The sequence below is a fragment of the Zonotrichia leucophrys genome, unplaced genomic scaffold (genome assembly GCF_028769735.1).
Source record: "Zonotrichia leucophrys gambelii isolate GWCS_2022_RI unplaced genomic scaffold, RI_Zleu_2.0 Scaffold_207_87703, whole genome shotgun sequence".
Taxonomy (NCBI): Eukaryota; Metazoa; Chordata; class Aves; order Passeriformes; family Passerellidae; genus Zonotrichia; species Zonotrichia leucophrys.
The window spans coordinates 10504-35467 of NW_026992412.1; the positions used below are offsets into that span (position 1 = coordinate 10504).

The following is a 24964-nucleotide window of genomic DNA, read 5'->3' on the forward strand; positions in this document are numbered from 1 at the left end:
CCCATCCTGCTGTAAAGGGGGGAGTCGGGGAGGATTCTTGCTGAAAGGTTTCTCAGATGAAAATGAAGCACAGAAGTGACAAGATTATATTTGATAACTGTTTATTGATAAAGCAGGATAAGCGTTCGTACAAAGGGGGATAGAAGGGAGCAGAAAGGAAAAAGGATAGAGAGAGAAAGAGAAGACAGGGACAGCGTTAGCATCACAAGCCCGGGCGCTCTGTGGGCACCAGCTCGGCAGATGGAGAGTGTGTGCTGCAAGCCAGGGTGAGCCCACATGGCTTTTGTGAGTGGCTGGGCGTGATTTCCAAGGACGGCACCTGCGTGTCTCTGGCATGGGCGAGCGATGGCTGCGGGCTGGGGCTGCGGCACTGGGGGCTCTGGGCTGGCTGCTGTGGGCTGGGGCTGCGGGGGCAGGTGCAGCAGGCTCGGTGCTGTGGGCAGCACGGGAAACGCAGCAGAGGCAGCGGGTGGGTGCAGGCAGCATCCGCTCCATCGGGGAAAGCAATGAAGGAATGTCCAGGACAAGCAGGAATGAGCTGCCTCATGGAAGCAGCACAGAAGAAAGAATGGATAGAGGCAGGGGAGAAGGACCTCTGAAAGAAAAGCCAAGGGAGGGGAGTGTCAATGATGTTTTTACCGGATGTCCAGGAGGAATGATGCATCTGACTCCATCTTATCAGAAGGCCTGTTTAGTACTTTATTATGCTATAATATTCTATATTATATTCCATTACATCTAAACTGAATCTGCCAAGCACTCCACTGCACTCCACTGAACACAATCTCATGACTGTCAGCCGACAGTCCCAACACACACACACACTCACCTGGATTCAACTGGTCAGTGAATCAAAACTCTCACACCAGAATCCAATCACCAATTCCCTTCAGGTAAACAATTTTCCACAATGCATTCCTTGTGTGAACAACACAGGAGCAGAAAATGAGATAAGAGTTGTTTGGATCATTCTTTGCCTCTCCCACTGCTTCTCTCAGGTTCAGATAATGTGAATCCCACAGCGGAGGAAGGCCAAACTGAAACTCTGAGTGAGCCCCTGATCCCTGCAAGAAACCTAAAGCAAAACACTCCTGTTTTGTCACAGTTATCTGCTTTTATTTGCAAAGTCTCCTCCCACAGCCTGATTTCCTGGGAGTTTTTTCATAGATATTTTTCCTTGGGCATCTGTCCCACCAGCCAGTGGGGGTCACTCACATCCCGATCACTGAAGGTTTCTCTCCCCTGATTCTCGGTTGTGTGAAGCCTTGCCAGGGACAGATTTCCCAGCACATGTACAACAACAGAGTAATTTTTCACCTCAGGTGTAGCATTTGTTGAAACATAAATCAAAATCAGATTTGATCCTCTTAACCCCAGTGTGCTTAGTGGCTCTGCAGTCCCCCTCCCAGTGCTCCCAATGAGGTGGATTACTGGTGCCCATCCCAGTCCCAAGGGGGCACTGGACATGGTTCCCTGCTCCTGGGACAAAAATGCAGATCTTTGATTAAACTGGCAGAAATGGTGTTTCTTTGTTCAGCTCTGTCAAGGAAGCTGAACAAGCTGGGAACCTCCCTTGGAGTGGAAAATACGACCCCCTTCTCTCTGAACTATTATAACTTTGAAATTACAGGGCTTTTAGGTAAAAATGTGGGAACACGAATAACAGTTCTTTACTGGTATATATTGACAGAAACAAGTTGATGGAAGTTGACTTTCACTGGATATTATATGAATTGATATAACATTATTGATTATACTGATGATTAAATATTGCGATGTTGTTCAGATAGTGAGAAGTATTTGTGGAGTGGCTGATGTTGTTGTGGTGGCCGGGAGTGCTCCCTGCAGCGCCCCCTGCTGGCCATGGTTATAACTGCCACAAAAACCAACAGCGCTGAGCGGGATGGAAAGTTCTGGGTTTGTGTTGTTTGTTCTGTTCTGGTTTATCAATTTCCCTAAAAGGGGTGTTATTCCTTTTCCTACACTTTGGCCTGGAAGCCAGATCATCTTTGAAATTAAAAAAATTTTCTGAGATGGGTTTCTTTCCATTCCAGGAATTTTCCCCAGTTTCCTTGGCAGATATTTCTCATTTAAATGAGTTGCCAACTTCTGGGTTCCAGCGTGGAGGGGACAGGCACCCCATTAGCAGACAGGGCCAGGGACTTGGCTACCTCATGGTCTGCCTTTTAAGCCAGTTGGGTCACCAAGGGCCCTCTCCCAAAGTGGCACTTCTGGTCACCTGGTTACTCAGGAGCTGGCTTTGTCAAAGCGTCACGCTGTCCCCAGTGTGCCATGACTGACAGATGATGGAAAGACGGGGCCCTGTCTCACCAAAAGCAAGGTCTGGCCCACCTCTGCCACACACAGCTGTTCCAAAATGTCTCCAGACTTCAAATTTTTCCTGTCTTTGAAACCTCACCCTGTGACATGGCCTGATCCCAAATGGCCTGGGCAAATGGGAGGCTCAGGAGCCTCCTCAGGGCCTTTGTGACATCCTGGTGTGGGGAACATGGCAAAGGAGGGGTTTGGGACAGGGGACAAGAGAATCCAGAGCCTCCTGAAGGCCACTTTGGCCATCAGAGCAAAGAAGGTCCAGGGCTCTGCCAGATTCCTCTGGTGGAGGAAACGTGATGGGGGAAGTGTTAGGGGATTGGTCTTTGTTGGTGGCTTTCCCTGGAAATCGTTCCTTGTGTGACAATTTGGACTCTGAACCTTGTTGCTGTTGGTTTTGTTCTTTCATTACTGATTCAGGAACTGTCAGACTTTTGGGATCTTTGTGCCTCCATGGGGAGCGGTAGGGAAAGGGGCAGCAGCCCGTGGTTTTTAGTGGCAACCCAGAACTTGAGAATCCCATTCCTAAAGCCCAACAAAGCTGAACAAACACCATCTCTACCAGTTTAACCAAAAAGTTGCAGTTTGGACTAATTTAGAAGGAAATGGGTCCAGTGTCCCCTGGCACTAGGAGGAGCCTGGGGAGCCATGGGTGTACTGGGAGCACTGTGAGGGGGAAAGGGGAGCACTGGGTGCCCTGTGCAGCCCCCCCGACTCGTGGTCATCACCCCAGGCAGGATGGGCCACCATGGGAGCCATGGGATGGGGACTCCCAGTGTCCCCCATTGTCACAGCACGTTCCATGGATGTCACTGGTGTCCTGCAGTCACCCATGTGCTCCTGGCAGCTCTGCGTGGGTCACCTGGGGGTCCTTGGGGGAAACAGTAAGAGACACCTGGCTTGGGGTGACACCCATGGGTGACATGTCCCTGTCCCCACCCATTCCCCATACTCACCCCCTGCCCCCTCCTGTCCAGCCCCACCCCAACCTCCAGGGAATAAGAGGGTTCTGGGGGGCCTTGTGGGGATAAGGGGGGCTGAGGGGTGTCTGCGGAGGGGGCAAGGAGAGCCATGGCTTGAGCTCCCACTGACCTGTCCTGGATTTCCTGAGAGCTGCAAAAAAGAGGATGGGTGATCATGGATCCCTGGGCCCCAACCCCACCTGCGACCTTTCAATGCCCACTGGACCCCTGAGCCCCCACCGACACTGATTTCTACTGGACTCCCACGCCCTGCATCCAAAAGTACCCCCGTGGAGCCACAGAACACCTGAGGCACCCAGGTACTCCAAACCCTCTCCAGGACCCCTGAACCACCTCGGACCCTGATCCTTCACACAGCCCCTAAGCACCCCTCAAGCCTCAAGGAACCCAAGAATGGAATGCAGGGAAGCCTCCAAACTGCTCCAGGATCTCTAAAGATCTCTCCACATCCCTGCACAACTCTCCAACACCTCCCTAAAAACCCGCAGGAAATCCCAGTGTCACCCAAATATTCCTCAAGGCCCTTCCTGGGACCCTCCCGAGCCCAGGACCCTCCAAAATGCCCCCAAACGTTTGAGCACCCCAAGCAAAGGTCACTGAGGGCTCAGCTTCCTCCAGCTCAGGGCTTTTGGGTGATGCCCCAACGGCCCCCCCAGTGTTTGGGGCTTCCCCCCGATTCCTGTAAGAGTTTGTGTCACCCCCATTGTAACCCACCCCAGCGGTGCCACCAGTGACAGCCCCCAATGACAGCCAGGAGCAGGAACAGGAGGGTCCTGCCGACATTCACAGCCACTGCTGGGGACAGAGGGGACACATTGGGGTCATCCTGAACTGCAGGAGTCCTGAACACCCTGGTGACCCTGAGTTACCCCACCTGTGACCCAGGGTGAGCCAGGTGTCACCTCCAGGGCCAGCTCAGGGCTGAGTGCCTGGAATATGTGGTGCCCGTTCTGTCCCAGCTGGTTGGTGGCCACGCACTGGTAGCTGCCAAAATGTCCCACATCGATGTCCCTGAGCTCCAGGAGTGGACCCCGGGCCACCTCCTACCCATTGTGCAGCCAGGTGAAGGTGACAGGGGCTGAGCCCACCTGCACTGAGCAGCGCAGGGTCACAGGGTCACCTGCACGCACCTCATGTGCCAGAGTACCGGGGGTGATGGTGGCATTGGCCACAGGCACTGTGGGGACAGAGATGGTGCTGGCACCTGGTGAGGTGGTATGGGGTACTTTGAGTGGGGTCACCAAAAGCCTGATGGTCCAGCTCACCCAGGACGGTGACATTCAGGGGGTCACTCTCGGCCACTCTGTCCCCGTCACTGACCCGGCACCGGTACTGGCCGCTGTCATTGTCCCCAACGTGGCGCAGCTCCAGGTGCGGGCCGGTGCCCAGCAGTGCCCCTAAGTCCTTCCAGTGCCAGGAGAAGAACAGGGGACCTGTCCCTGTGGCCACCGTGCAGCTCAGCACCAGGCTGTCCCCGAGTGGCACCTGTCCCCCAGGGGGCTGCGCTGACAGGGACACCCCTGAGGGCGGGACCCCTGCAGGAGAGGGGGACACCAGGGGACAGTGAGGGACCTGGGTTGTCGGGGAGGGGCAGGAAGATCCCAGTGAGGGAGAGGGGGCGCAGAGGTGGAGGGGGCTTGGAAACAGGGGGAGAAGGGGTTCGGGGAAGTGACACCTGGAGAGGGAGGGGGGCAACACCAGGGAGGGTATGGGGACACAGGGAGAGGATGGTGGGACCTGGAGAATGTGTGGGGACCTCAGAGAGGGGTGGAGGGATGCAGGGAGGGGTCTGGGGACCCAGTGAGTGATGGGTGGACAGAAGCCAGGAATAGAGGGACTTGATGAGGGACCCGGGTCAGCAATGGCGGGACGCAGAAAAGGTGCCAGGGAAGGATGGGGGTACCCATGTGGGACTGGGGGATACAGGGAGGGACCAGAGAAAAGAGCAGGGGAGCCAGGGAGGGATACAAGAAACTTAGGTACCACAGGACACTTGTCAGGAAGGACTGGGGATCCCCAGGCAAGGGACATGAGGAGGCTGTGGGGGCTCCCCGTGCCCATCCCTGCACTCACTGCGCACCGTGACACGGATCCAGGTGCTGCTCTTCCGCACGGCCCCACCCTCGGAGCACACCTGGCAGCTGTAATTCCCCGAGTGGGAGACCCCCACGGCGGGCACCAGCACCTGCGGGGACCCCTGCGGGCCCCCCAGCACCCATCCGTCCCGGTAGAACATATGCCGGAGGGGGGCTCGGGGCCGCAGGGGGCTGGGGGTGCTGAGGCAGCTGAGAGTCAGGGGGGACCCATTGGTGGGCTCAGAGTGAACTTCCGGCACTGGCACCGTGAAAAGCTCTGGAAAGGAGAGGGGAGGGAGATTTGTGAGACTGAGTCCCTAGGGAGGGAGTGAGGGGGGTTGGAGTGACAGTTGTGGAGTGCTCACCGTGCACTGTCACTGTCACTGATTCCGACTTCTCCCATCCCCGTGATACCGTGGATTTCACCCAGCCCCTGCAGCTGCAGCGGCCGCTGTGTTGCAGATGCAGAGTGGACAGGGACAGCTGGGTCCCATCGCGGAGCTCCTGCAGTTTCTTCTCCTCATGGTAGAAAGACACTGAGTTGACCGGGTTGTCCCTCCAGCGCCGGCAGCGCAGTGTCACCGTGTCCCCCTCCAGCAGCGCCTGCACTGGCACCTGCAGCACCAATGGGGCTACGGGACACGGGGGTCCTGTTACACCTCGTGAGTCCCCAGAGCAGGGGACAGGCTCTGGTCACACAGGAGGTGACCAATGGAGCAGAGCCCACCCAGAACCCCGGGGTCACTGCTGGTGCCAGGATGGGGACACCCACACCCCCCTCACCATCTAACACTCTCACAGGAGGGCTGAGCCCACTGCTGGGTCTCTCACACGTGTAGTTGCCTCTCTCAGTGACAGTGAGGCGGTTGTGTGCCTCCTGCCTCCAGCGCTGCCCATCCTTGTACCAGGTGGTGACACCAGTGTTCCCCGAGCCCTGGCAGGTCAGTGTCACCCGGTCCCACAGCACCGCCAGCCTCCAGGGGGGCTCCACCAGGAGCTGGGTGGTCTGGGCACCTGCGGGTGACAGGGGACACCAGCCTGCAAGGTCCAGCATGGGGCTGGGGACAGCGGGGTTGGGCCATGGCATCCCCTGAGGACTCACCAGCGAGGCTGAGGGTCTGGGCTGGAAGGGAGAAGGGATAGGGCTGGGTGAGTGTGGCACCAGCGGGACAGTGGTGCACAGGGGAATGGGTCATAGGGGCTGCCCCTGAACTGTCCCCCTGGGGAAGTTGGTGTGGCACAGATGTCTCGATGGGGACAGTGTGCTAGCACAGATCTCCCATGCCAGCCCCATGGCCTCTGTCTCCATGGCCCATCCACATTGTGCTTGTCTTCCTCTCCCTGTCCCTGCATCCCTGCATCCCTGTGTCCCTGTCCCCACAGCTGCCCCAGCCCCAGGATGCCTCTCCCAACATTCCTATCCCTCCAGCCCTGTTCACCCTCTCCTGTCCCCACGGCCACGCCATGACCCCAGTCACTTCATGCTCTGGCTCTCCTGGCATTGGGAACCTCAGAGAGCCCTACAGCCCCCCTCTGCCCCCTCCCCACCACACTCTGCCTCACCAGCGCCCATCCCCAGGTACTACCAGTCCGGCCCGTGCCCGGGGCACTCACCTCACAGGAGCAGCGCCACCTTCCTGGCCATCCCGGTGTCCCCAGCCATGTGCACTGGCTGCCACTCACTGCTGTGGCCACTGCTCCCCTGGCTGGCGGCTCTTTGGATGAAGGGGAAGGAAGCGAGGTCACGTCTGTCCCCATGTGTTGGTGGCCCTTGGTGGGGGCAGGGTGGCCACAAGCTGGGGACAGGCTGTGGGCAGGGTGGGGACATGCTGGGGACAAGGCTGTCTCTGGATAGGTGGGACACGGACTTCCCAGGAGCAGGGGGGCTCAGCGGGTTTGGGGAGCCAGGGATGGGTGTCCAGGGGAATGGGGGTCCAGGGAATGGGGGTCCAGGGAATGGGTCCATGGGCAATTGGTGTCGTGAGGAGGGGGAGTCACAGGGGATGGGGGTGCCATGGGAATGGGGGTCCCCAGGGCTGGGGGGACTCAGGGATGGGAGTCCCAGGGGAAGGTGGGCTCCAGGTATTTGGTGTCATGGTTTCGGTTTGCTAATTTGAGATATTTTGGTTAATGTAATAATTAGTGTGGTGGGTTTAGTGTTGGTTAATTATTAGTGCATTTATCAGAATGTATTTATTTCTTTTTTGTTTTGAGATGAGACTAGGAGAAAGGTAAAGTACATTTAAAACTTTAAAAGGGTATATAAGAAAATATTTTAATTGTAATAAATCCCTCATCAAGGGATTTTTTGCGCCAGGGATGGGTGCAGGGGGAAAGGGGGGGACTGGGGACAATCAAGGTCCCAGGGGAATGGGGATTTCAGGGCATGGAATGAATGGGAGAGGGTTCCTTGGGAATGGGGTCCTGGGCCATGGAGTTCCTGGGCAATGGCAGCCCTGGGATGGGGGTCTCAGGAAAGGGGAGACTGAAAGAATGGGGATCCCATGGTCAGCTTCCCAGGGGAATGATTTTGCCAGGGATGGACAGTGACGGGATGTGCATGTGGGTCACAGCTCCTTCCCTGGGTGCCTCAGATTTTGGGAAGACTCAGGGGCTCGTGCTGCCTGCTGGGTTGCCCGTGATTTGGTGGGGGGGCAACAAGAGGGGATTCAGAGGTGCTCTGGGTCTGTGCCACCCCAACATCCAGGGGCATATCTTTTTCTTCATTTCCATTTCCTTCCTTTTATCCCTCATTTTCACAACCTCCCAGTTCATGCCTTGATGATCCTGGGGAGCTTCTGAGTAGGGAAGGTGTTGGGGGAAGCCTAAGGTGGGGGAAGCAGGGGTGAGGGGTCTGCAGGGAGGGCTGGGGAGGCTGTGGGGGATGGAGGAGTCAGCTTTCCCCCTGCCTACACTTTCACTTTCTCTCTCCAGCAGCAGAAGTAAGAGGCCGTTTGTGCTGAGTGTCACATGGGAGGAGGGTTCTGCCCTGCGGGGGGGCAAATACAGGGGGCTCCTGTCCTGTAAGGATCCTGTCCCATGGGGGACAAATGCTGGACAAGGGGCTCCTGTCCTGGGGGATCGCAGCTCCTGGTGTTTCCAGACTTCTCCATTCTTGCTCGTCCCCTGCAGGATCTGAGCCAGCAAGAGCAGCTGGGGAATGGAGCCCCAAGCAAGAAAGAGCTCCCAAACTCCTGCTCCTTGAAGCCAGTGGCCATCCAAGGGTGGGGCCCAGCCCCACTGCACAGGGATGGCCATTGCCCAGCCCTGCTCTGCCCAGCCCCAGGGGGCAGCCAGCACCTGAGGGTCCCCCCTGCCCCCTTGGCTTTGATTCTGGCAGCTTTAGGGCTGCTGCAGAGGTGAGAATTCTGTGGTGGAAAAAGGCCTGGCCTGTGGTTTGCTCAGCTCTGCAAGAAGCACAAAGCCCAAAGGGAGCCCAAGCAGTGGCTCTGTGAGGGCCTTTGATGGTTTTCAGAGTAGGGCTGGCTGGAAACCCCCCTGCAGAGGCAGTTGAGAGGGAACCAGTCTGGAAATGCAGCAATTGATCACTTTGTCCCTCTCACCAAGTATTGTAAATACATATAATATTACTGGAATTTTACAAATAATAAAATGGAATTTATATATGTAATGTTAAAGTAACTTTGTTACAAAGATATAGTTTTTATGTCTGATGTTAATTAAGCTTTGTGAAATCCCTCATATAAGGATGCTTGTGAAAAAATGTCTGCTTGGATGGGATAACATCTGATGAAGACAGGATGAGGATGCCTGCTACAGATATGCCAACTATCAGCACTCACCGCCTGAAGACAGTGTGGACCCAGGCCCAGAAATGAAGATGATTATAAGAAACAGCTAAAAGCACAACCAAGGAATAATGCTCTGAAAAGGCAGATCCAAGGAAAATCCATGCTAAACAATTCTTGGAATGTAAATTAGCTTGGGGAAAATGTTTTCTATGCATAAGTGTGTATGAATATGCAAGAGGCTGATCTAAGGGAAAAGGTCTCCAAGAGGTATCCCCAAAGAGAACAGTGTGCTCTTGGCTGAGTGCCAAGATGCACCCAGCCATAACAACCTTTGCTCTATGATCCTTCTATCCTATTGTCCTTTATTAAACTTCTAAAATTTTCACAGAAGAGAGAACGTGGTTTTCACATGCTGCAAAGACGAGAATTCTGTGAGGGAAAAAGGCCTGCCTGTGGTTTGCTCAGCCCTGCAAGAAGCACAAAACCCAAAAGCAGCCCAAGCAGTGTCACTGAGAGGGCCTTTGATGGTTTCCAGAGCAGGGCTGGCTGGAAACTGCCCCTACAAGGGCAACTGTGGGGGAACCAGTCCAGAAATGCAGCAATGGATCATTTTATCCTTTAGGCAAGTGACTGGGAGAGACCCGAAAATCCTGCAAAGACAACAACCATCTGCTCAACAATCTGACCAGGACACTCCTCCTTCCTCTCTCAAAACTGCAGCCCTTTAGAACATCCTGGAAAGTATTTTTGGGTTCTGGCTCAGTTGTGAGACAAGAGAGAAAAGGATGGAAATGTCGAGCAGGGGGTTTACCCCGCGGCCGTGGTGGGGCTGTGGACAGGGACCCTGTCTCGATTCCAGGTGTCCCCAGAGCTGCTCCATCCCTGCCCTCCTCACCTGCACAGGGCACAGGGAATAGACAGGGCTCTGCCCCGTCCCTGCCCCGCCCTTTCCAGGGTACCCCTCCACTTCCCGGAGCTGTGGGGGCCTTACTCTGGCAAAGCTCGGTCCCGACACATCGCGACAGTGGCTTCGGACACGCTGCCACAGTCGGTTCGGACACCCCGTGACCGTCCCGGCACTCGCAGCGCAATGGCAGCTGGGCCCCTTCCCGGTGCTCCGGGACCACCATTGCGGTCCCTCCTTTCTGCAGACCCCACCGCAGGGTCTCTGCTCCCCCCTGTCCCGGGGTCTCCCCTCCGCCGCTTCGCTCCCTCCACGCTCGGGGCTCCCCAGTGGGGTCCTGGTCCCTCCATCCCGGCCCCTCCCACCCGCTGCCCCCCGGCCCCTCCGGCCACGCCCCCCGACAGCCCCGGGGCCGGCACCGGCAGAGGCTGCCGAGCTCCTGCAGGATGAGACGTTCCTGGGGCAGCGCCGGCTGAGCGGGGCCCGGCTCCCTCAGGCCGTCCTTGCCCGCAGCACTCGGGCTCCAGCAGCCCTGGGTGGTTCCTTCAGGATTTGCCGACTGCTCCCGGAGCGCTGCCCTTTGTTGGGAACGAGCCCAGGAGCACCTGAATCACCCCGGGACCTCCTGTGAGGCTGTGCCCGAGCCCTGAGGAGTTTGGGAGCCGATGGGTGTCACTGCTGTGTCCCAAAATGTCGGAGGAGCAGGAATGGCAAGTGGTGCCCCAACATGTCCCTGCCCCGTGGGCCTCACCTGAACACCCTGCGGAATTCCCGGCATTCCGGCTCCACCTGCATGGCCAGGTGCTGCTCCTGTGGGCCACCTTATCCAGCCACTCCCGCCTCAGCCGCTGCTCCAGCTCGGCCTTCCTGGCCGACCAGTGGGAAGCAGTGGCCACATGGCACAGGTACAGAATCATCCCCAGCAGCAGCAAAAACCTTCCGGGCAGCCTAAAAAGCTCCTTGTGGGCAGAGCTGGCAGCATCTGACTTGCAAATTGTATCCAGTGCTGCCTTGTGTAGCCCAAAATCCCCAGGAGAGACAGCGGAGCCCTGTGTTTGTGAACAGGGATGCTTTAGGAGCACTGCTGAACTTTAGGACCCTGGCTTAATTACAATGCCTCCTTAAGGGTCTGCAGCACCCAGAGCAGAACAGGGGCATTGGCCCAATCAGCTCCAATTGTGCCCCATTTTGCCGTCTCAAGGCACTGCTCCCATCCCAGGCTGTCCTTGTGCTCCAGCCCCCTGCTGGCCGGGAGTGCTCCCTGCAGCGCCCCCTGCTGGCTGCAGTTGTAACTGCACCAAAGATGAACAGAGCACTGAGAAGAAGGAAATGTTCTGGTTTTGTATTGTTTATTCTGTTCTTTTTTTATAAATTTCCTCATTAAAAATGTTTATTTCTTTTTCCTACACTTTTGCATGGATGCAGCATCATTTTTGAAATAAAAATGCTTTTAGTGATTGGGCTTCTTATTGTAGCAAAGTTTCCACTTTCCTTGGCAGATATTTCTCCCTATACCAAGATGCAAAAAACTCCTGGTTTTCAGCATGGATAGGAAAGACACTCCCAGAGGACACATGCTCAGGGACTTGGCCACCTCATGCTCTGCCTTTTAAGCCAGTTGGGCCACCAAAGGCCCTCTCCCCAGCTGGCACTTCTGGTCACCCAGCCACTCAGGAGCTGGCTTTGGCAGAGCATCACACTGTCCCCAGTGTACAAGGGCTGACAGACTGATGGACAGACGGGGCCCTGTCTCAGCAAAAGCAAGGCCTGACCCACCCCTGCCACTCACAGCTGTTTCAAAATGTCTCCAGACATCAAACTTTTCCTGTTGCTGACTCCCCCACCCTATGCCATGGCCTGATCCTGACTGCCCTGGAAAAGGGGAAGCTCTGGAATCCCCACAGGGCCTTTGGACATCATTGTGTGGGCAACAGGGCAATGGAGGGGTTCGGGACAGGGAACACAAGAATCCAGAGCCTCTTGAAGACCGCTTTGGCCATCAGAACAAGGAAGGTCCAGGGCCCTGTCCTCAACAAACAAACCCTGGAAACTCCCCAGCAGGTTTCCTCCACCTTCCTAGGATTCCTCCTTCCAACCCTTGGGACTCTGAACCATGTCACTGTTGCTTTTGGTTGTATTCTGTCTGGTTGCTGTTTCAGGAAATTGTTCTTCTCTCAGCCCTTTGGAATCTTTGTGCCTCCACAGGGAGGGAGAGGCACAGTTTTTAGTGGCAGCACACACACGAGTGGGTGCCCATGGGTGGGGATCCCCAGTGCCCCCCACTTCCCCCAGTGTCACAGCACATTCCCGTAGATGTCACCGGGTTCCCATGGTCGACTGTGGGATCCCCACAGCCCCACGTAGGTCTCCTGGGGATCCTGGGGGACAGTGACATTGGGGGACCCTGCAAAAAACACCAGTTGTAGGGACCAAGGTGGGGGTTGACACATGTGAGTGACGTGTCACTGTCCCCCCCATCACTGTACTCACACTGTGCCTGTTCGCTGCTCACAACGTGGGTGTATGGAACCTTCCCCTCCTCTGGGGGGGGGCGTTGGATCTGGGGGAGCCCTTTGGGAATAAAGACAATGTGTGGAAGGGGCTGGAGAGTTGTAGGTTGGGGTAATAGGGGACGCATGGCTGGAGAGCCCCACTCACCTTTCTTGTTGCTTCTTGGCAGCTGCAAATAAAAGAGGGGAGGGGTGACTGTGGGGTCCCAGGGCCCTGACCCCACTCAGGAACCCTGTACCCCCCTGAGACCCTCATTTTCTCTCAGGATCCCCAAGCATGCCTGAAGCCCCTCAGAATTCATGAACCTGTCCAGTTCCCGAGGCCGACTCAGCCTCAAGAACCCAAAGCCCAGCAGGAACAGAGACCCTCCAAAAGCCCCCAGGGCCCCTGAAAGAAACCCCAACATCCCTGCAGGACACTCCAGCACCTCCCCAAACCCTGCAGGACCCCTGGGCAAGGTCACAATTCTGGGGCTGTGGGTGCTGCCCTATTTCTCCCCAACTCTGGGGGCCTCTACAGCTCCCTGAGACCCCCATCCCCTCATTGTCACCCACCCACACGGTGCCACCAGTGCCAGGCCACAATGACACCCACGAGCAGAAGCAGGAACAGAAGGGCCCCACCGACCCCTGCAGCCACTGCAAGAAACAGAGGGGGACACATCAGGATCACCCATCACCCCAGGTTTCCTGCACTCCCCGGTGACCCTGTGTGACCCCACCTGTGTCTCTGTGTCCCCATGTTGTCACCATCAGTGCCAGCTCAGGGCTGAGTGCCCGGAACACACGGTGCCCGTCCTGTCCCAGCTGGTTGGTGGCCACGCACTGGTAGGTGCCTGAATGTCCAACATCGATGGCCCTGAGCTCCAGGAGGGGACCCCAGGCCACCTCCTGCCCGTTGTGCAGCCAGGTGAAGGTGACAGGGGCTGAGCCCACCTGCACCAAGCAGCGCAGGGTCACGTTGTCACCTGCATGCACCTGGTGTGCCAGAGGACCGGGGGTGATGGTGGCATTGGCCATGGGCACTGCAGGGACACAGACAGGGCTGAGGGCACAGGGAGGGGCTGGCAGCCAGTGTGGGGGGATAGGGACGGGAGGGGATGAGTGTGATGGGGGATATTGGGGACAGGGTTACACCATGGATGTGTGAGGAGACAAGGGGAGTGGTGGAAGGACCCAAGAAAAGTGTCTGGGGAACATGGAGGTGCCAAGGCAGGGGACCCTGAGGAGCCTGTGGGGACTCCCCGTGCCCATCCCTGCACTCACTGCGCACCGTGATGGGGAGCTGGGCTCTGCTCTTCTGCACCACCCCACCCTTGGAACGCACCTGGCAGCTGTAATTCCCTGAGTGGGAGACCCCCACGGAGGGCACCAGCAGCTGCGGGGACCCCTGCGGGCCCCCCACCACCTGCCTGTCCACGAGCAGGAGGGGGGCTCGGGGCTGCAGGGGGCTGGGGGTGCTGAGGCAGCTGAGAGTCAGGGGGAGCTGAAGGATGGCTCAGGGGGACCCTCCAGCACCTGCACAGGGAGCAGCTCAGGGCAGGAGATTGGAGGCAGTGGGGACAGCAAACCCAAGTCCTTGGGGAGGGGCTGTGGGGATTTTGGGGTGGAAACTGTGGGGTTCTCACCGTGCACTGTCACTGTCACTGGCGCAGACACCACCCACTGCCTGTCTGTCAGCCAGCCCTTGCAGTGGTAGCGCCCACTGTGGTGCAGCTGCAGAGGGAACAGGGTCAGCTCTGTCCCATTTCGGAGCTCCACCAGCTGCTTCTCCTCATGGTAGAAGGACACCCAGGTGACCAGGTTGTTCCGCCGGTCCCGGCAGCGCAGTGTCACCGTGTCCCCCTCCAGCAGTGGCCTTGCTGGCACCTGCAGCACCAGCCAGTCTGGGGAACAAATGGGTCCTGTCACATCAGGAGGGCTTGGAGGGTCCTGAAGGCACCACCCAATAGGGACCCCCCCAGTGGGTCACAGCCAGCACACTAAGGGTCCCCAATTTCAATACAGGGGCCCCTCCACACTGGCATGCTTTGGGATGTCCCCATATGCAGGGGATGGGCTCTGGTCACGCAGGAGGTGACCCATGGAGCGCAGCCCACCCAGAGGCCTTGGGGTCCCCGCAGGTGCCAGGCTGGGGACACCCAAACCCCTCTTACCGTCAAAGACTCTGATGGGGAGGCTGAGCCCACTGCCGGGTCTGTTACACTCGTAGGTGCCATTCTCGGTGACAGTGAGGCGGTCACGTCCCTGCTGTCCCCAGCGCCGCCCATCCTTGTACCAGGTGGTGGCACTGGAGGTCCCCCAGCCCTGGCAGGTCAGTGTCACCTGGTCCCACAGCACCGCTGGCATCCAGGGGGGCTCCACGACGATCCAGGTGGTCTGGGTGCCTGCAGGTGACAGGGGACACCAGCCTGCCAGGACCAGTGTGGGGCTGGTGACAGCAGGGTTGGGTCATGGCATCCCCTGAGGACTCACCAGCAAAGCTGAGGGTCTGGGCTGGAAGGGAGAAGGGACAGGGCTCAGTGGGGGTGGCTCTGTAGGTACAGCAGCACCAGAGCTCGGGTTTTGGCATCATCCCCAGATTTCTCCTGTGGGGACACCAGAGTGGCACGGACCTCTTAGGAACTGGGGCTACAGGGCCACCTTAGGCTGAGGCAGGACACAGGGACACCGTGGACACCGTGAGAATAGCGATGTCAGGACCATCCCATGCTGGCACAGGTCACGCCCAACAGTCCCATGGTCTCACTACCCAGGGCCCATCTGCATGGTGCTTTTCCCTAATTCCTGTCCTCGCCCTCCTGGCACCCTGTCCATGTCCCCACAACTTCCCCAGTCCCATGATGCCTCCCTAAATTCCATCCCCCTGTTATTGTCCCCATGTTCCTTAACCCCTTAACCCCCTCTCCTGTCCCCAAAGCCACTCCACGACCCTGGTCACCTCATGCATTGACTCTCCTGGCATTGGGGACTTCAGGGGACACTGCAGCCCCCCTCTGCCCCCTCCCCACCAGTCTCTGCCTCACCAGGGCCCATCCCTGGGGTGTCAGGCCCGTGCCCGGGGCACTCACCCCACAGGAGCAGCGCCACCTTCCCGGCCATCCCGGTGTCCCCAGCCATGTGCACTGGCTGTCACTCACTGCTGTGGCCACCGCTCCCCTGGCTGGCCGCTCTTCAGATGAAGGGGAAGGAAGCGAGGTCACGTCTGTCCCCATGTGTAGGTGGCCCTTGGTGGGGGTAGGGTGGGGACAGGATGGGGGCAGGTTGGGGAACTTGTGAGACATGGGGGTGATGGTGGGACATGGTGGGGACATGGTGTTGCCAGAACTTGGAGGCTGAGGCTGTGTAGGGAGCCAGGGATGGGGTCCCAGGGGAATGGGGGTCCCAAGGGTTAGGTAGACTCAGACGAGGGGATGAGGGTCTATGAACAACGTGGCCTCCAGGGATTTCTGATCATGGGGTGGTGGCCAAGGATGTGGGTGCCAGGGTTAAAGGGGGCCCTGTGAGAATGGGGGCCCTGTGAGATTGGGGGTCCTGGGGGAATCAATGTCCCCAAGGGAAGGGGTGTCCCCGGATCTGGAATTACCAGGATCCCATGGAAATTGGGGCCCCAAGTGTTGGGTGGACTCAGACTCAGGAATGAGGGTCCAAGAACAACTTGGCCTCCAGTGATCAAGGGGTGGTGGCCAAGGGATGAGGGTGTCAGGGGAAAGGAGGGCTCTGTGAGAATGGGGGGTCCTGGGGGAATCAATGTCCCCAAGGGAAGGGAGGTCCTAAGGACTGGAATTAACCAGGATGGCGTTCCTTGGGGTTGGAGATCCTGGGGAATTGCAGTCCAGGGATGGGGGGCTCCAGGGAAGGGGCGACTGAAAGAAATGGGGTCCCAGGGTTGAGTTCTCAGGGGAATGGGGGTGCCAGGGACAGGCAGTGGCGGAAGGGGCACGGGGGTCACAACTCCTTCCCTGGGAGCCTCAGGTTTTGGGGTGACCCGGGGCCCAGCATTGTTGTTTCTGGGCAAGCATCACATGGGGGTTCTGGATAGCTCTAACTCTGTCCCTCCCCTGCTCTTGACTTTTACCTCTATTTCTCTATTTCCATTATTTTCCTCACTTTTGTGCCAGGTCCCCTCAGCCCCAGTTCCTGGCTCAGCAATCCTGGGGAGCACCTGAGCAGGGAACAGGTTGGGGGGACACAGGGGAGGGGAAAAATGGGGTGTGAGGGGTGCAGGGAAGGGTGGGGAGGCTTTGGGGGATGTCTGCTTGTGCTCCCTCAACACTTTCACTTTCCTTTTCCTGGACAAGCAGGAAGAGGCCATTTGTGCTGAGAGTCAGATGGGAAAGGAGGGGGTTCTGTCCTGGGGGGGCACATCCAGGGGGGTCTTGTCCAGGGAGGATCTTGTTCTGGGGGTGACCTGGAGGAAACCAGTCCAGGGGGTGGCACATCCTGGGGACCCCTGTCAATGCAAGGGTGGGGCCCAGCCATGGCCCAGCCCCACTGCACAGGGATGGCCATTGCCCAGCCCTGCTCTGCCCAGCCCCAGGGGGCAGCCAGGACCTGAGGGTCCCCCCTGCCCCCTTGGCTTTGATTCTGGCAGCTTTAGAGCTGCTGCAGAGGTGAGAATTCTGTGGGTGGAAAAAGGCCTGCCTGTGGTTTGCTCAGCTCTGCAAGAAGCACAAAACCCAAAGGGAGCCCAAGCAGTGGCTCTGTGAGGGCCTTTGATGGTTTTCAGAGCAGGGCTGGCTGGAAACCCCCCTGCAGAGGCAGTTGAGAGGGAGCCAGTCCAGAAATGCAATTGATTGCTTTGTCCCTCTCACCAAGTATTGTAAATACATATTGTATTACTGGATTTTCACAAATGTTAAAATGGAACTTATATATGTAATGTTAAAGTAACTTTGTTACAAAGATATAGTTTTTATTTCTGTTGTTAATTAAGCTTTGTGAAATAGCTGATATAAGAATGCTTGTGTTAAAATGCCTTCTTGGATGGGATAACATCTAATGAAGACAGGATGAGGACACTAGCTACAGATATGCCAAATATCAGCACTCACCACCTGAAGACAGTGTGGACCCAGGCCCAGAAATGAAGATGATGATAAAAAATGGCTAAAAGCACAACCAAGGAATAATGCTCTAAAAAGGCAGATCCAAGGATAAGCCATGCTAAACAATTCTTGGAATGTAAATTAGTTTGGGGAAAAAGTTTTCTATGCATAAGTGTATATGAATATGCAAGAGGCTGATTTAAGGGAAAAGGTATTTAAGAGGTATCCCCGAAGAGAAGTGTGCTCTTGGCTGAGTGCCAAGATGCACCCACCCATAACAACCTTTGCTCTATGGTGCTTGTCTCCTATTGTCCTTTTTTAAACTTACAAATTTTCACAGGAGAGAGAACATGTTTGTCACATACGGCAAAGATGAGAATTCTGTGAGGGAAAAAGGCCTGCCTGTGGTTTGCTCAGCCCTGCAAGAAGCACAAAACTCAAAGGGAGCCCAAGCAGTGGCTCTGAGGCGGCCTTTGGTGGTTTTCAGAGCAGGACTGACTGGAAACTCACCCTACAAAAGCAGCTGTAGGGGAACCAGTCCAGAAATGCAGCAATTGATCACTTTGTCCTTCTAGGCAAAGGACTGGGAGAGACCCAAAAATCCTGCAAAGACAACAACCATCTGCTCAACAATCTGACCAGGACCCTCCTCCTCCCTCCTGTCTCAAACCTGCAGCCCTTTAGAACATCCTGGAAAGTATTTTTGGGTTCTGGCTCAGTTGTGAGACAAGAGAGAAAAGGATGGAAATGTCGAGCAGGGGGTTTACCCCGCGGCCGTGGTGGGGCTGTGGGCAGGGACCCTGTCTCGATTCCAGGTGTCCCCAGAGCTGCTCCATCCCTGCCCTCCTCACCTGCACAGGGCACAGGGAATAGACAGGGCTCTGCCCCACACCTGCTGCACACCTTCCAGGGTACCCCTCCACTTCCCGGAGCTGTGGGGGCCTTACCCTGGCAACGCTCGGTCCCGACACATCGCGACAGTGCCTTCGGACACGCTGCCACAGTCGGTTCGGACACCCTGTGACCGTCCCGACTCTCGCAGCACGATGGCAGCTGGGCCCTTCCCGGTGCTCCGGGACCACCATTGCGGTCCCTCCTTTCCGCAGACCCCACCGCAGGGTCTCTGCTCCCCCCTGTCCCGGGGTCTCCCCTCCGCCGTTTCGCTCCCTCCATGCTCGGGGCTCCCCAGTGGGGTCCCGGTCCCTCCATCCCGGCCCCTCCCACCCGCTGCCCCCCGGCCCCTCCGGCCGTGCCCCCCGACAGCCCCGGGGCCGGCACCGGCAGAGGCTGCCGAGCCCCTGCAGGATGAGACGTTCCTGGGGCAGCGCCGGCTGAGCGGGGCCCGGCTCCCTCACGTCGTCCCTGCCCACAGCACTCGGGCTCCAGCAGCCCCGGGCTGCTCCTGCAGGATGTGCTGACAGCTCCTGGAGCCCTGCCCTTTGTTGGGAACGAGCCCAGGAGCACCCGAATCACCCCGGGACCTCCTGTGAGGCTGTGCCCGAGCCCTGAGGGGTTTGGGAGCCCTATGGGTGTCACTGCTCTGTCCCAAAATGTCGGGGGAGCAGGAATGGCAAGTGGTGCCCCAACGTGTCCCAGCCCCGTGAGCCTCACCTGAGCACCCTGTGGAATTCCTGGAACTCCTGCTCCACCTGCATGGCCAGGTGCTGTTCCCATGGGCCTCCTCATCCAACCGCTCCCGCCTCAGCCACAGAATTGCAAAATGCCTGGGAGAGGCAGTGGAGCCCTCTGTTTGTGCACAGGAATGCTTTAGGAGCATGGTTAAATTACAGGAATCCCGGCCCTCATTACAACAACTCTGTAAGGGTCTGCAGCTCCCAGAGCAGAACAGGGGCATTGATCTACACAGATCCAAGTTTGCCCCATTTTGTCGTCCCAAGGCACTGCTCCCAGCCTGGGTGGTCCCTGTGCTCTAGCTGCAGCTTCAGAGCCCTTGGGGCTGTGGGTCTGCTCTACTTCTCCTCCTCCTCCCCCTGGGGATACTGTGTGGGGATCAGCAGTGGCCAAGGAAGAGCAGGAACTGCAAACATGCTCTGGAGGCCCCGGACAAGCTCTGGCAGAGTCAGCACTGAGCACCAGCTTTCCTCAGGTGCTCAGTGCTGACAATCCCAAGGTAAATCAACATTGACAGAGCTGCTGTACCAGGGCTGGAAAAGGAAAAAGGAGTGAAAGGCTGAGGGTTTGCAGGAATTGTGGCACAAATCCACCAGAGGTGCTTCTGTGGACTCGATACCTTCCTGGTGTCAGGCGCTGCCTTCCTTCCGTTCAGGATCATGGAGAGCAGTCATGGGTGTTACGCAGGGCATGTGCCTGGCCCTGGGACATGGCTACATTGCCAGTGGGCACTGGGATCCAACCTGCTGCCTTGGCGGCTTCTGCCCGCTGCCGGTGGTGGTGCCGGGACCGATTGGAGCCCTTGAGTTTGCAAAAGGAGCGATTTCCCCTCCTGCCTTCCATCCGAGGCCGCCATGGCCCCTGAGGGGATGGAGCTGGACCGGGGAGCCCCCTGCTGGCCGGCAGTGCTCCCTGCAGCGCCCCCTGCTGGCCGCAGTTATAACTGCCATAAAAAGCAACAGCGCTGAGCGGGAGGGAAAGTTCAGGGTTTGTGTTGTTTGTTCTGTTCTGGTTTATAAATTTCCCAGTAAAGAGCTGTTATTTCTTTTCCTGCACTTTTGCCTGAAAGCCAAATCATTTTTCAAATTTAAAAATTTTAGACATGGGTCTCCTTTCCATTCCAAGAACGCTCCCACTTTCCTTGGCAAATATTTCTCATTTAAATGAGTTGCCAACTCCTGGGTTTCAGAGTGGATGGGACAGACACCCCAAGAACAGACATGGTCAGGGACTTGGCTGCCTCATACTCTGGCTTTTAAGCAGTTAGGCCACCAAGGGCCCTCTCCCCAGCTGGCACTTCTGGTCACCCGGCCACTCAGGAGCTGGCTTTGGCAGAGCGTCACACTGTCCCCAGTGTGCCATGGCTGACACAATGATGGACAGATGGAGCCCTATCTCACCAAAAGCAAGGCCTGACCCATCCCTGCAACACACAACTGTCCCAAAATGCCTCCAAACATGAATCTTTTCCTCTCTCTGACACCTCACCCTGCACCATGGCCTGATCCCGACTGCCCTGGAAAAGGGGGAGGCTCTGGAACCCCCAAACGGCCTTTGTGAGAGCATCGTGTGGGGAAAACGTCAGAGGAGGGGTAAGGGACAGGGGACAAGAGAATCAAGAGCCTCCTGATGGCAGCTCTGGCCATCAGAGCAAAGAAAGTCCAGGGCCCTGCCAGCTCCGCTGGTGGAGGAAACGTGCTTGGGGAAGTGTTCAGGGTTTGTTCCTTTTCAGTTGGCTTTGCCTGGAAATCGTTCTGCGTGTGACCATTTGGACGCTGAACCTTGTTCCGGTTTGTGTTGGTTTTATTTTCTCTCATTACTGTTGCAGGAAATTGTTCTTCTCTTAGCCTTTTGGCACCTTTGTGCCCCCACTGGGAGGGAGAGGGACAGTTTTTAGTGGCAACACACACACGAGTGGGTGCCCATGGGTGGGGACCCCCAGTGCCCCCCAGTTTCCCCCAGTGTCACAGCACATTCCTGTAGATGTCACTGGGTTCCTGTGGTCGCCCCTGGGGTCCCCGCAGCTCCACGTAGGTCACCTGGGGATCCTGGAGGGTGGTGGCACGGGGGGAGGCTGAGAGAGACACGGGCTGTGGGATCTGGGTGCAGTGACACTCGTGGGTGACGTGTCCCTCTGCGAGTGTCCCTCCCCGTACTCACCCCCTGCCCTCTTGGTCACCACGACGTGTGTGTACAGCACCTCCCCCTCCTCTGGGGGGGCCAGGGTATCTGGGGGGACCCTGAGGGAATAAAGGGGATGTGGGAGAGGGGATGGGAGGGCTTGGGGGTTGGGGTAAAAGGGGAGAGTGTGGTTTGAGCCCCCTACTCACCTTTCCTGCTGCTTCCTGGCGGCTGCAAAGGAAAGAGGGATGGGGTGACTGCGGGGTCCCAGAGCCCTGAACCCGCTCAGGATTCCTGAACCCCCACAGGACCCTCAATTTCTCTCAGGACCCCTAAGTATCCCTGAAGGCCCCCAGAATCCATGAACCTCCCCAGTGTCCCTTACCAACTCAGCCTCAAGAACTCAAAGCCCAGCAGGACAGAAACCCTCCCCCGACATCCCCAGAGCTCCTGAAAGAACACCCAACATCCCTCCAGGACTCTCCAGCACCTCCCCAAACCCGACAGGATCCCCAGACAAGGTCACACTTCTGGGGCTGTGGGTGCTGCCCTATTGCTCCCCAGCTCTGGGGGCCTCTACACCTCCCTGGGACCCCTGTGCCCCCAATTGTCACCCACCCACACTGTGCCATCGGTGCCAGGCCACAATGACACCCATGAGCAGGAGCAGGAACAAAAGGGCTCCACCGATCCCTGCGGCCACTGCAAGAAACAGAGGGGGACACATCAGGGTCGCACATCACTCCAGGGGTCCTGCACTCCCTTGCGAACCTGAGGGACCCCACCTGTTTCCCTGTGTGTCCATTTATCTTGTGGTGTCACCTCCAGGACACCGGGGGTGATGGTGACATTGTCCACAGGCACTGCGGGGACAGAGACAGGGCTGAGGCCACAGGGAGGGGCTGGCAGCCAGAGAGGGGACGTGGGGATGGGAAGGGATTGGTGTGGTGGGGGATGTTGAGGATGGTGTCACGCCACAGAAGGGTGAGGGGACATGTAGAGTGATGGAAGGACCCAAGAAATGTGTCTGGGGGACATGGAGGTGCCCAGGGCAGGGGTCCCTAGCAGGATGTGGGAGTTCCCTGTGCCCATCCCCACACTCACTGCGCACCATGACACGGAGCCGGGCGCTGCTCTTCCGCACGGCCCCCACTTGGAGCGCACCTGGCAGCTGTAATTCCCCGAGTGGGAGACCCCCACAGCGGGCACCAGCAGTTGTGGGGACCCTTGTGGGCCCCCAACACCTGCCTGTACTTGTAGAACACGTGCAGGAGGGGGGCTCGGGGCCACAGGGGGCTGGGGGTGCTGAGGCAGCTGAGAGTCAGGAGGGACCCCATGGTGGGTTCAGGGGTCCCTCCAGCAGTGGCACCAGGTAGAGCTCAGGGTAGGAGAGGGGAGGTGAGGACTGTGACTCTGAGTCTGCTGCGAAGGGTCATTGGGGGTGTCAGGAGACTGGAGTTCCAGCCATGGGAGTGCTCACCATGCACTGTCACTGTCACTGCTGCTGACCGTGACTGCCAGGACCCCACCAAGCCCCCGCAGCTGTAGTGGCCACTGTGGTACAGCTGCAGGGGGAACAGGGACAGCTCGGTCCCATTGATGAACCCCCTCACTTCCTTCTCGTCTTGGTACAATCGCACGCTGGTGACCGTGTGGTTCCAATGGCCGCACCGACAGCGCAGTGTCGTCATGTCCCCCTCCAGCAGCACCCCTGTTGGCACCTGCAGCACCAGATTATCTGTGGGACAGGAGGGTCCCCTCTCATCAAGGGGCTCAAGACAGGTCCGAGGTGGTCCCTGTGACCCTGAGAACATCTGGGTGCACTGGGATGTCCCTGTGTGCAGGGCACAGGCTCTTGCCACACAAGGGTTGTGATGCCACCTAAGGAGTGGAGTCCACTCTGACTTGTCAGGGGTCACCCTGATCATTTACATCCCCACTCACCATCTGAGACCATCATGGGGGGACTGAGCCCAGTGCCAGGCCGGGTACACATGTAGGTGCCACTCTGGGTGACAGTGAAGTTATCAGGTCCCTCCTGCCACCAGAGCTGCCCATCCTTGTACCAGGTGGTGGCACCGGCGGTCCCCGAGCCCTGGCAGGTCAGTGTCACCCGGTCCCACAGCACCGCTGGCCTCCAGGGGGGCTCCACCAGGAGCTGGGTGGTCTGGGCACCTGTGGGTGACAGGGGACACCAGCCTGCCAGGGCCAGTGTGGGGCTGGGGACAGTGGGGTGGGGCCATGGCATCCCCCGAGGACTCACCAGCGAGGCCGAGCATCTGGGCTGGAAGGGAGAAGGGAGAAGGGTGGGTGGGGGTGGGTGGGTGGGGGTGGCCCTGCAGGGGTAGCAGCACCTGGAGTACAGGGTGTGGGGGATGTCCCCAAACTGTGCCCATGGGGACAGCAGTTCTTGTTAGAAAATGTGTCTGGGTGGCCACAAAAGAATTGGATGGTCAGGGGACATGTCTGTGTCACAGCCACCCATGCACCACATCCCTCTGGCACAGACACCTTGGGAACAGGGACACCAAGGCCACTTGGGGCTGAGGCAGAACATGGGGACACTGTGAACACCCTGGGTACAAGGGCACCAAGGACACAGCCCATGCTGGCCCAGGTCACCCCCACCAGCTCATGATCCCATCCCCATGATCCCATCCCTATGGCCACATCCTCACCGTTCTTGTCCCCGTCTGTTCCTTTGTCCCTATCCCCAGAGCTCCCTGAGCCCAAAGGTGCCAGTCCCCACATTCTTGTCCCCACATCCCCATCCCTGAATTCCTGCCCTCCTCTCCCTGTCCCCAAAACTACCCTATATGCCCAGTCCCACCAAGGTTCAGTGTGCATAACATGGACTGGCTCTGCTGGCATTGAGGACATCAGGGGACCCCACAGCCTCCCTGTACCCCCTCCCCTCGCCATCCCTGGGGTGTCAGGCCCGTGCCCAGGGCACTCACCCCACAGGAGCAGCGCCACCTTCCCGGCCATCCCGGTGTCCCCAGCCATGTGCACTGGCTGTCACTCGCTGCTGTGGCCACCGCTCCCCTGGGTGGTGGCTCTTCGGATGAAGGGGAAGGAAGCGAGGTCACGTTTTGTCCTCATGCGTAGGTGGCCCTACAGTGGGGGCAGGGTGGCCACAAGCTGGGCACAGGCTGGGGACAAGGCTGGGTGGGACATAGTGGGACATGGGGTTCCCAGGAGTGGGGGGCCTCAGTTCGTTTGGGGACCTGGGTAAGGGTGTCCAGGGAAATGGGAGATCCTAGGGATGAGGTCCGTGGGAATGGAGATGTACAGGGCTGGGGGGACTCAGGGATGGGAGTCGCAGGGGAACATGGGCTCCAGGGATTTGGGGTCATGGGATGGGGATTCTGGGGGAATGGGGGTTCCTGTGGGAACAGGGGTTCCTGAGAGTATCAAGGTTCTTGGGAAAGGAAGATTTCAGGGGATGGAATGAACAGGAGAGGGTTCCTTTGCAATGGGGGCCTTGGGCTGTGGAGATCCTGGCGAATGTCAGTACTGGGATGGGGATCACAGAGAGGAATATAAGGAATGGAGGTCCCATGATTTGATTTCCAGGGGAATGGAGGTCCCAGGGATGGGCAGTGGCT

General features: G+C 57.9%; 1 protein-coding gene and 1 pseudogene across 1 annotated transcript; both read right to left on the reverse strand.

Moving 5' to 3' along the window:
* Nucleotides 1-202: 202 nt before the first annotated feature.
* LOC135461173 (Fc receptor-like protein 2) lies at nt 203-7034 on the reverse strand (annotated as a pseudogene).
* Nucleotides 7035-21199: 14165 nt separating this feature from the next.
* LOC135461174 (low affinity immunoglobulin gamma Fc region receptor II-like) lies at nt 21200-24344 on the reverse strand. The gene is made up of 9 exons (XM_064738158.1): nt 24314-24344; nt 23620-23640; nt 23301-23531; nt 22837-23094; nt 22142-22219; nt 21975-22058; nt 21566-21587; nt 21396-21475; nt 21200-21309 (listed from the first exon to the last, which is right to left on the reverse strand). The coding sequence occupies exons 1-9, from the start codon at nt 24342-24344 to the stop codon at nt 21200-21202; spliced, it is 915 nt and encodes a 304-aa protein (XP_064594228.1).
* Between the last annotated feature and the right edge of the window lie 620 nt (nt 24345-24964).